The 12005-nt window shown below is 37.9% G+C and overlaps 1 protein-coding gene across 2 annotated transcripts in view; it reads right to left on the bottom strand.

The window, feature by feature from the left end:
• Nucleotides 1-10493, bottom strand: part of LOC107557139 (serine/threonine-protein kinase tousled-like 1-B) — a 19417-nt gene extending 8924 nt beyond the window's left edge. The window contains exons 1-8 of one of the 2 annotated variants that reach the window (XM_016240472.1): nt 10182-10493; nt 3890-4008; nt 1878-1949; nt 1740-1778; nt 997-1072; nt 772-815; nt 428-511; nt 238-324 (exon numbers count right to left, since the gene is read on the bottom strand). In XM_016240472.1, the coding sequence (XP_016095958.1) occupies nt 238-324; nt 428-511; nt 772-815; nt 997-1072; nt 1740-1778; nt 1878-1949; nt 3890-4008; nt 10182-10317 (657 nt within the window). In that variant the 5' untranslated portion in view covers nt 10318-10493. Of the gene's footprint in view, nt 1-237; nt 325-427; nt 518-771; nt 816-996; nt 1073-1739; nt 1779-1877; nt 1950-3889; nt 4009-10181 lie in introns of both variants that reach the window. The other variant, XM_016240471.1, reaches the window with a different exon arrangement.
• Between the last annotated feature and the right edge of the window lie 1512 nt (nt 10494-12005).

The following is a 12005-nucleotide window of genomic DNA, read 5'->3' on the forward strand; positions in this document are numbered from 1 at the left end:
GTGTGAGAGTGAGTATAGTGGCAGAGCATGCGGTGCACACATTTAACAGCAGCAGCGTATGCAATGCTTCTTTAATAGCGTCAGTGCACGTTTTGCAGTGTCAGAGCATGTGCATTTTAACACTCTCAGAGCAAATGTATGTGCATGTGTAACACCATTAGAGGGTGAAAGCATATTTAACAGCGGAGGCAGCGCACATACGACAGTGTTTGAGAGCGACAGTGATGCCAGTGTTACCTGGACACTTCTGCTGCTCAGCGGTTTCGGATTCATCGTGTGATCCATGAAACACAGGCTGGTGGGTGACGAGCTGTTCTGTCTGACCTGAAGAATGAAAAACAGCAACATTTAACAGAGGAAAAAAAAATCAACATCACTGGCTCCTTACATGATGTTCACATCTCAAATATCAAACATCAGCACTTACGATAGAGCCGGGTGCCGAGTGAGAGTTCTGTGGTGAGCGCAGGACCGGAGGAAGCCCCCTGACTGGACTGGATCCGTTTCCTCCCTGGAACTTCAGGAAGGAGATATGCTGAGGTTTTTTTTAACAGCACCATACAACATACTAACAGGATGTGACGTCATCACAATGTTACTGACGACGCTCAAGTGATTTCCCAACTCTACAAGTCAAAACATCTACTGAAGCGAGCAGCCATTAAAAGATGAAAAAGCAGCATTACTCTGACTAAAAGCTCTCTGACACCTGACTGACATTTAATACAGAGCTGAGTAAACGCAGAGTCATCCACACAAAGCTTTACTTACATCAAAATAATCGCTGATCTTGGGCCCTCGGCCGGAAGACTTTCCTGAAAGGTTTGGGGGGGGAAAAAAAACATAACTTTTCTGCAAGCGCACTGTGCTAAACATTAAGCGCTGTATTTCCCAATAAACATGAAACACATCATTCTCAGCTTGAACGTTTCCAAAATGCCAAGCCATGTCTCATTAAGAAGTGCTTCATTCATACACAAAGGAAGTTAACGTTACCTTGGCTGCTCTCTGACTGGTTGTCAACCTTCCTCTTTCTTCCTCTGGATGACTCGGAGTGCTTCTTCTCTGGAGTCTTGGGAAAACAGGAAAAGGTGTTACTATTCCATTCAATCAATACTTCCGTTCACTAAATCAATACAATCAATTTGAATGCTTTAGGTAAGTTCTGAATTTAAACCTCAAAAGGAGCTGTAAACGGTTCACCAATAAGGCTTCAAGACAGCCTTTCTGCATTTGTACAAATTCCACACATCATTCATTTCCCATGTCATTCCAAACCCATTTGACATTTTATTAATATCCTGGGTGCTCTTTTCAATGTAATGAAAGTGAATATGCACAGGTGCTGTCAAACTCCAAAATGACAAAAACTAGCAAACTATCATAAAAGCGACTGATTGCAGTTTTACCCTTAGAAGTCATGGAATATAGCACTGCAGAAGGAAGAAGCTGAAATATAAGTTATTTACTAAAAATCGTTGCTTCACTGCAGCTTCCGAATTATGGCACGTCACATTTGACATCAACGGCATTATCACATAACTGTATTTCTTCATAAATCATAAATGGACCAGTTCTTATTTGTCATTTCCATTCACCTTCATCATACAGCAAGCAAGATATTCGTCAAAAATGCACCTTTTGTGTCCCATCGAAGAAAAAAGTCTTTGGAACATTATTATATTTTTGTTTTTAAGAATCATTCCTATTTAAATAAGATCAAATAATGTCAAACTCACTGAATACGCAGGCGATCCTCCTTTCTTTATGTCGGAGTTCTTTAAGGGAATAAAAAAATACACATGGACAAATTGTTGAAACAGACCTGTTCAATAAATAATAAAGCTGAAATGAGTATGCATGAGTATAAAGTTCACCTCCGACTCCTTGTCACTAGATGACCCCAGGCTACCAAAACTGTGACTGGAACATTCGTTATTGTTCAAACCCTAAAAGAGAAAGACCACAGCAGGTTTGGTGCAGGTCATGGACCATGACAGACGCCCTGTTTACACCTGGCATTAGGATGTGATCACAATTGGACAACGCTAAATACAAAGTTTTGAACTCGTCCACTTTCGACCACTTCCAGAGGTAGTTAAAATAAAACGCATTGGACCGGATTGCGCTCGCAGTGTAGCCGCTCATGTGGCCGAATGCGTTCGAACAGCCACGAAAGTCCACCTACTCTCCGCTGACTGAGCTAATTCTAAAACATTACGATGTTCATTTCCAATCCGTTAACCGACAAAATTAGAATGTTACATTAGATTTCAATTCAATTTGATAAGTGTATGTGACCCATTGAAAAAAAAAAGTTTTTCAGTGGTGCATTAACAACAAAAGAAACGGAGAAAAACTGAATAAAATAACATGATAGAAATAAAATAAATAGGCCTACACAAAATGTTTCAGTAGGGCTGCATGATTACGACAAAAATCATAATTGTTGATTATTCCCTTGAAATTGTAATAGCAATTATTAATTACGATTATCACAATTTAAACAAGATGAAAACACTCTAACTGAAAAGCTTGTATTGCTTTTCTATAGTACTAAGCCTCAAATGTCATATATACACTGGTTTGGTTTCTTTTTTAAATAATAAAAAAAATTTAAAAATATGCATGGTATCATAATGTTATATTAAAACTAAAATTAAAACAATGGAAAAACTCTTAAGATAACCTGTGGAAAGAAAAAAACATCTTAAGCACGCAGAATAACATAAGTGGACTTTAAACGATTAATTGCCGCTTTGAACGATTACGTAATTGTGGCATCCGTAATTGTAATCACGATTAAAATTCTATTAACTGTGCAGCCCTATGTTTCAGTTAAATAGTTAACGAATTAACAAAAGAAAAAGGGAAAAAAGTATTTTTATTGCCGCCCCACAAGTTTAAGGAAACAGAGACGGCTGAAAGCACATCCTGTTTGTTTTCTTTATTTTACAAAGACATAGTTTTGTTTTTATTGCAAATATACAAAAATAAAAGTAAACCCTTTAGTTTCAAATAATGTCTTACTCCCATCTTTCAGACCAAAATTTTGACTGATATGTATAACAGCATTTTTATCCATGCAGCAAACATTTTTAAAATAGCTTTGCAGAAAATTATGATAATATCTCACAGCGTTCAGCTCATATGTAAATTGCACAAGTTTATTTCACAATATTTTATCTAAAGATCAGAAAAAGCCCACATACACTGGCCCATAGACCCTCCTCTCAAAAGAAATCAGGACAGAAGTGGTCGAAAGTGGACAGAAAAGATGGATTAAAACACCAGGTGTGTTCCAGTTACGAGAGTGCTGGGAAATATGGTTTTAATAGAGTCTCCAATTTCAACTTCAGCAACAAAAACTGCATTAGAGTTGGCAAGTTCAGTTCATTTCTGTGAATCATTTCAAACTGACCGTATTAACAAATTAATTCACTACTCTGATTCAATTATTTGTCTTGTTCTAATCTTATTCAATTATTACTTACACTCCAAAAAAGGTTCACACATGGGATTTTAAATTTCTTTACTAAAACATTTTAATATTTTTGTAAGTACATTTTGGTTTTTATTACTATCTTTTGTTCAATTGATGCATAGAAAATAAGCAACTTCTGTGAAAAATTGTTTAAACATTTAATGTGGAGACATTTAAAATAATTTTATACTATAGTATATTTTGCTACATGTTTAATTACCTAAATGATGCTTTTTCAGTTTTAAGAAAAAAGTCCCATTTTGCAATTTCAGAGTAAATGCATATTTAAATAAAATGAAATAATCAATAATAAAAATGTTAATAACAGTTCATTAAATATCATCCAAAGCATCGCCCTGAGCATATGAGGATGCACATTTGTGTGTTTGCATGCGTGTGCATTACTTTAGGTCCTCCACTCGCGCTCCCCGTGCTTCCTCCTGTATTTCCACTAACTGCTCCGATGAAACGTGCCTCCAAAAGCTCCTGCCGGCGTGGATCCAGAGAATGCAGTTCATCCATCCCTACAAACACACACGATCACACGTCAATCTCAACACGTTCACACACAGGGTTGAGGTTTGGGAGGGGTGTGATCACGGTGACGCATCCTCCTGGAATCTTACGAGACCATCCAGTCATTGTTTTCTGATCCCATGCCACCCTAAAAGAGCCAGAAGATCATAACCTACTCATATTACTGCTTTAAAGGCAACGTACTTAGAAATGTTTACAGCTACAGAACTACACTCACATCAGACTCACATGTTTATTTATATTAATCTGCTTCAAAATGGCCAGACTGTGACAACGATATGTCTACAATAAGATGTCCACCATGCTTCACATCTGACCATTCAAGCTCATCCACAATATTTTTCGTCTGCTCTTTTAGCCATTTTCATTTTTCACGGCAAACTTCAACAGAGCTTCTTGCTGCTGGAGTCAGGACTACAAACAGGAAGTGCTTCGAGACATTTCCTGCTCATTATCAGCTGATGCCACTGTCAGCGTAGCTCCATCACCTTATTTTCGTCTCAGTAAATAATGACGACACAATCTCCCATTTTAAAAATGAATGATTTAAGTAGCCTAAATACAATGTGTATTTCCACATATCACTGTGACTGCAATTTTACTGATTATATTTGGTCATTTAGACTACCATACATACTGTTCAAACATTTAGGGTCAGTGAGACCTTTTTTTTTCTTCTTTTTTAAAAGAAATGTATACTTTTATTCATCAAGAACACATTAAAATGATCAAAAGTGACAACAAAAGACATTTATAATGCTACAAAAGATTTCTATTTCAAACAAACGCTGTTCTTTTGAACTTTCTATTCATCAAAGAATCATGAAAACCAATGTATCTTGGTTTCCACAAAAGTATGAAGCTGTGTTTTCAACATTGATAATAATCAGCAATGTTTCTTGAGCAGCACATCAGCCTATTAGAATGATTTCTGAAGATCACGTGACACTGAAGACTGCAGTAATGATGCTGAAAATTCAGCGCTGCATCACAGGAATAAATGACATTTTAACATATATTCGAATAGAAAACAGTTATTTTAAATTGTAATAATTTTTCACAATATTACTGATTTTACTGTATTTTTTATCAAATAAATGCAGCCTTGGTGAGCAGAAGAGACTGCTTTCAAAAACATTTTAAAAATCATACAAACCCCAAACTTTTGAAGGGTACTGCACTGTAAATCTGGCACAAACAAAACAACAGTCTGCTAAGAATGCTGAGTAAATAATGTAAGAACTAAATTTTTGGTTGAACTATACTTTCCATGTTTGACATGATCTGGCAGCAGATGCCTGAAGACAGAATTCATCATCATCATCACTGAAGCAGCTGCCAAATGGCCCCGTTTCTTCAGCACATGAGACTAATACAGTATCAGCAGCCGATAAGAACAACCAGCTAATAACGGCATGAATCATCATTACAAAACCTGTCTAAAAAAAAATCATCTGGTCTTCAAGCCCTATTACAGTGACTAGACAAAACAGCTCAGCTTCACTTGTGTTCTCCAGCCATAAAACACGGGCGCAGCGGATGCGTCCGACACCACTGCCATGATAACACTCGTGCCAGAAAGAGCTCCAAGCCAAACCGATCCCAAGATGGTGGATGGGTGGAAAATTATGAAGGTCAACAGGCCAGGAAGATCACAGCTGCCCAGATAAGGGACACAGATGATAAATCAAACCACTGGGAATGAGTAAACACAAACCTAAGGCCACATCTGGTTTGGCAAATAACCCGAGCAGCAAAGAAAGCAGTTCTTGGCTAAATGAGACACCTCCCAAACATGCAGAAGGTGAAGTGGAAATGAGTGAAAGCCAATGACCAGGTAACACACAAGCCACATTCTAGCCATCAAGAGATCCCAAAATATAAAAAAAACTATAATAATTCAACTTCTTATACAGTAGATGACAAATACATACACTTTTATATTATTATATTTCCTTCAAGTACCATGGCTGTACCATGGTAGGATCTTGTGCATTTGCTACAACTACTTTTATATCTGATGCTGATTTATTTTAATAAATAAAAGCCATAGTTGTTTAACTTGAGAATTTCAGCTATTCAATCAATTGAAGTATTTAAAAAAAAAAATGGATGACACACCAACTATGTTTGTTTTACATGCAAAAACTGCCTGAAAATCCATTCCTGCGGTAAATATTAATGTCACTTACATTTCAAAACCTCTTGAAATTGTAAATTATTATTTTCTTTTTTTAAACTATTAGTAATTATTGTGAAATATTATAAAAACTTAAAATACCTGTTTTCAATTTGAATATATTTTAATTTTGTCTATATTATTTTAATATTTTAATATTAAAGTTGTTTTGACCCAGCAGTTGGGTTGTTTTGACCCAGCGGTTGGGTTCAAAACATCCCAACCGCTGGGTCAAAACAACCCAATAGCTGGGTTTGTCCCTTTTTAACCCAATAGCTGGGTTTGTCCCTTTTTCCAGAGTGTACCATCTAATGCATTCTATTGGTTGCATTAGATTTCTTTTTCTGTGTTTTTGCAGTATTGCGCGTTTTAACCAATCACACACAATTATGCTGAGCTTATGAATGCAATGGCCAATCAGAGGCGTTCAGATGAGTCATCACTGAAACAGCGGAGTTCCGTTGTTCAGCGCGCGCTGACTGAATTCTGACTCGCGAATTCTCTCATCATAAACAACAAAGTGCAGATCTACGTGCGATGTAAGTATAAGAGATTTATTCATCTTACAGTGTATATTCGCTGCTTTTAACGGGAGTGTTTTTAAAGTGCATAACGCGCTAGACTGAGCTTGTGATGGATGATGTTCTTTGGTAATGTAATGTTCTTTGCTCGTTTCCTGTAGCTGCTTTTTGAATAACTGAGGAAATGCAAGCATTATAATTTGTAACTTACGATGTTTCTATTAATTTGTTATGTTAAATACAAATTCAGTCATATTAAAGGGGTCACAGGATGCCCATTTTCCACAAGTTGATATGATTCTTTAGGGTCTTAATGAAAAGTCTGTAACATAGTTTGGTTAAAATTTCTCAATGGTAGTGTAAAAAACTATTTTTTTACCCTGTCAAAAACAGCTCTTTTCAGAGCACGCAGTTTTGTAACATTTTCCTTTAAATGTTAATGAGCTCTGCTGACCCCGCCCCTCTCTTCCGAGCTGCTTACTTTAGCTGCATTCATCCTGAAACTTGCTAATTAGTACATTATTAGGAAAGGCGATTTGCAAAGATTCGTTAAAAAAACCTTACACTCACTTCTTCTGTAGGTGAAGCTGGATCACGAATGATTCGCGCGAACATAGACGCATTTATGTAGATCGGGGAAGCATTCCAGTCAGAAACAAATGTAATCCACTGCTTCTTCAGCGGCTCAGATGTCGGGAGTAAACGACGACTGCTGTTCATTGTTATCCATGTTCATTGTTATCATCCAACAACAGAAGACCTCAATCGCTTAGGAGTCATTCTTGTCTACATCTGCTCCGGCGGTGAAACAATGGCGGACTGATGACAGTCACTCAGGGCGGGTCTAAGGTAAGACGACAGTCCAGTCTGTGCTGAAACGCTGCTGTCAATCAAACTATCGTGGGAGGGGCCTGTCTGTGTGATGTCACACAGACATGCATCTGAGATCGGCTCGATTTGAGAAAGGGGTAAAGATTTTAGTAGATTGACAAAAAAGCACTGGGTGGATTTTTATCATTTTAGGGAGGTTGTGTACACACACTGCCAACACACATTTCAGTTCAAACAACTTGTCAAAGTGTATGTAGCATCCTATGACCCCTTTAAAAACATTAGGGCTGCTTTTAGCCTTACGCTGGAGTTGGTTCACTTTCCCGCAATGAAATGTAAATAATGTAAATAATTACATAAATTAGCACGATAATATCGTGTATCGGCGATCTCACAGGCTGACTATAGGACGATATGAAAATTGAGCATATCGCCCAACACTAATGTTGAAAACAGTTGTGCTGCTTCAAGGGAATTCACCCAAAAATGAAAATACAATGATGCATGCATGTGCATTCCTCTGCTTGTAAACAAGGCTCAATTAATTTTTGTGAATGCAAAAAAAGGACAAGCAGGTAAAAGGCTCCACTCTTTCAAAACATTGATAAAAAATTAAAGGCAGGGCATGCCATTACATGGCTGAGAACGTATTCTTGGACATGAGAATCTGAGTAATGCATTAACACACATGCTATTACACTCATCAGTTCACATTCATATGTTAACAGCACATATTAACACAGACCAGCCTGAGTCTCAGGTGGACGTGATAAAAAATCACAGAAAACAACCGGCACAACACTTACAGGTTCATCAAAAACAAAGGAAACTGTATAAGCTGAAACATGCATCTAAATCAGATGTGTATCAGATAGTCTTTTGCTTTAAGGTTCAAAGCCATTCAGCTGATTCCAGGGACAAAACTACATATCAAGCTGCAACAATACACACACAAAAAAACTGCAACACCTCTCCAGCACATGCATATTATATTTGAGAAAGAAATAACACACAACCACACCGATTCATGTTTATCTGATGTGTCCAAATTCAACATGGCTACCTAGAAAACATTTCATGCAGATAAATAAACACTCTCACACATACAGAACACCAACTAATGTGTATCAGGTACAAGATGTGTCTCAAAAAACCTTTTGCCTACCTAGACAGCATTCTTGAGATATCGCATAACATGCATTGAATACTAGATAAATAATAAAATACTTTCAACTATAAAAACATAAAATCATGTTTATCAGGTACTGGCATTGTATTAAAATCCAGTGAGATGCATGCATTACGGACTCAAACAGTAACACCAACTTGTGCTAATATATTGACCAGTCACTACATGCATAAGTGCTAGAAATAATACTCAAGCATAAAAACATCAGCTTATATATATATATATACATCATATCATATTCTGGCTGTGTCTCAAAAGCTAGTAAGCAGACAGCATTATGGGCCATTGCATGGCATGCAAGCAAGCATGAGTGACAAATACATGTCAACCTTAAAAACATCATTAAAACCCAGCTAGTTTCATCCAACCTAGCATTTTGGGCCGTTGCATTGCATGCATGGGTGATAAACATTCTCAAGCATGCAGACAGCATCTACAGACTGTGTCTCATTTTTTGGATCCATTGCATTGCACAGTGACAAATACAAACTCTCTCTAAACCTCAAAAACATCAACTCATGTTTATCAGACCGGCTGTTTGTCAAAACATAGCCTAAAGTTAGCTAGCTGCCTACCTAGACACAAAGACAGCATGCTGGGGCAACATTAAAAAGCACAAAAAATACGCACCTATGATGCCCAAAAAAATGCAGTCTAGGTAATCATCTCGCTAGGATTTGAGACCATATCATATTCTGGCTGTGTCTCAAAAGCTAGTAAGCAGACAGCATTATGGGCCATTGGCATGCAAGCAAGCATGAGTGACAAATACATGTCAACCTTAAAAACATCATTAAAACCCAGCTAGTTTCTACCAACCTAGCATTTTGGGCCGTTGCATTGCATGCATGGGTGATAAACATTCTCAAGCATGCAGACAGCATCTACAGACTGTGTCTCATTTTTTGGATCCATTGCATTGCACAGTGACAAATACAAACTCTCTCTAAACCTCAAAAACATCAACTCATGTTTATCAGACCGGCTGTTTGTCAAAACATAGCCTAAAGTTAGCTAGCTGCCTACCTAGACACAAAGACAGCATGCTGGGGCAACATTAAAAAGCACAAAAAATACGCACCTATGATGCCCAAAAAAATGCAGTCTAGGTAATCATCTCGCTAGGATTTGAGACACGGCCAGTGACTGAGTTCCCTAATAAGTGACCATGGGCATCCTCACGTCAAATTAACCGTGCAATCAACACAAAAAGCGACAGAATTCCACCGCAAACAGTTTAAAACACAGCAGCTCGTGTCTAGGACTCGATGCTTGTTATAAAAACACAGAGAGTCACAGTCAGCAGACGAGAGATCAGCGGCCTCCGGCACGACCGCTTCGACTCCAGACCGGATTTACTCAAAATCACACGTCAATCTAATACAATCCCGACCGATTTCACATGAACAAACTTCAAATTGACATTCACGCCGGGTTTACCTTCTTTACGGCTCCGCGGAGCGCAGATATCGAGCGGAGAAACCGAGCCCGGGGTCGGAGATCCAGCCGAGAACTGAGAGCAAGATGGCGCTCCGTCCAAACTTCCAGTGCTGTTGCTGTTACTTTGGACACTCATGAAGACACTTTCCCCGCGAAGAGACGCTCGAGCGCATCGCACGCATGATCTCTGTCAAATCACACCTGTGTGTGTCTAATGCATCATGCACAAACCCGGATGATCAATGCAAAGCCGCTCATGTTTTCAGCTCCGCACTGCGCACAGAGATCCTCACTCACTCTCAGTGTGTGTGTGTGTGTGTGTGTGTGTAGACGATGCGTGACGCCAGTTGCAAAGGTTACACACATGTGCATACTCACACACATCAGTGCAAACTTCAGATCACACGTCTGATGCTTCAACCCTTCTAGCAAATTCTATTATGGATCAAATTACTCTTTGCCTTAATAACTGATCGATCAGTTATGATCAGGTATATCAGCTAATAGCTGACGATCCGTCAGCTGATCATTACTGCAAAATAAACAGGTTTGATATGAAGTGGTCATGAGCAGCATTTAACTTATATAAGACCATAATAGCCTAAACTATATTTAGAAGTCAAAAGTGTTTATTTTGTAATAATGACTGAATTACTTAGGTGGGCTATTACATACTTACCAAATGAATAGCTATGCATGATCATACTAATGTAAATGACTTGAGTTGAAATGAAATTATTATTTTCTTATTGTGTTCTTAATATAATAATCATTAATAAAAATACTCATAATAATAATAATGTGTATTTACAAGCTTCTTCACAAAATAAGTACATTATTAAGTACATTAAGGTACATGTATATTCCTTAGAACTAAAATAATAATAATATATCAATAAATAATGTCCTATGATAAATATAATATAATAATAGTGTATGTAGGCCTACAATAATATATTAAAAGTGTGTTTAATCTTCTTCACAAATGTCACATTTTAAGTTAATGCATATTCATCAGAACATTAGATCTATATAGTAACAGCTCTGTAATGTAAAGTGAGATTTTTTTTTTAGTTTATTGTCTTTCTGTGTGTGTGTGTGTGTGTGTGTGTGTGTGTGTGTACAGGTTTATGTATCCTGGTGGGGACTTAAACCTGACTACACACAGACTCATGGGGACTCGTGTCACGGTGGGGACCTAAATTGTGGTTCCCACGGGTACAAAAGCTTATAAATCATACAGAATGAAGTTTTGTGAAAATCTAAAAATGCAGAAAGTTTCCTGTGAGGGGTAGGTTTAGGGGTAGGGTTGGTGTAGAGCAATAGAATATACGGTCTGTACAGTAAAAAAAACATTACGCCTCTGGAGAGTCCCCACAAGGATAGCTGACCAGACGTGTGTGTGTGTGTGTGTGTGTGTGTGTGTGTATGTAAATGGTTGTACATGCAGATTTATGCGCACCATGCACAGACATCTTCATATGTGATTTGCTGACTCAGAGCTGAGCTTTACCCTCTGAACAGCTCTTTCACAACATCACACTACAGTTATCTTCCTCTGAACTCACCACGGAGGAACTCAACTCATGACTTCACTGGAATAAGAGCACACATTATATATTCTGCTGAAATGAAGACATGTTTTAAAATGCAAATATATGTTCTGCCTTTTCATGTCAACAGATGACAGCTGTATCGGTTCACAGAGTTGATCAGTTTATGAATAGATGCCGCTGAATCACACCAGCCTCTGAGGAACTGCTTTTTACCATCTGACCGGAAATGTGTCAGGTTCCTCCTTCACAATCTGAAGGTGTTCATGAA

Source organism: Sinocyclocheilus grahami, unplaced genomic scaffold (assembly GCF_001515645.1).
Source record: "Sinocyclocheilus grahami isolate Dianchi unplaced genomic scaffold, SAMN03320097.WGS_v1.1 scaffold590.1, whole genome shotgun sequence".
NCBI lineage: Eukaryota > Metazoa > Chordata > Actinopteri > Cypriniformes > Cyprinidae > Sinocyclocheilus > Sinocyclocheilus grahami.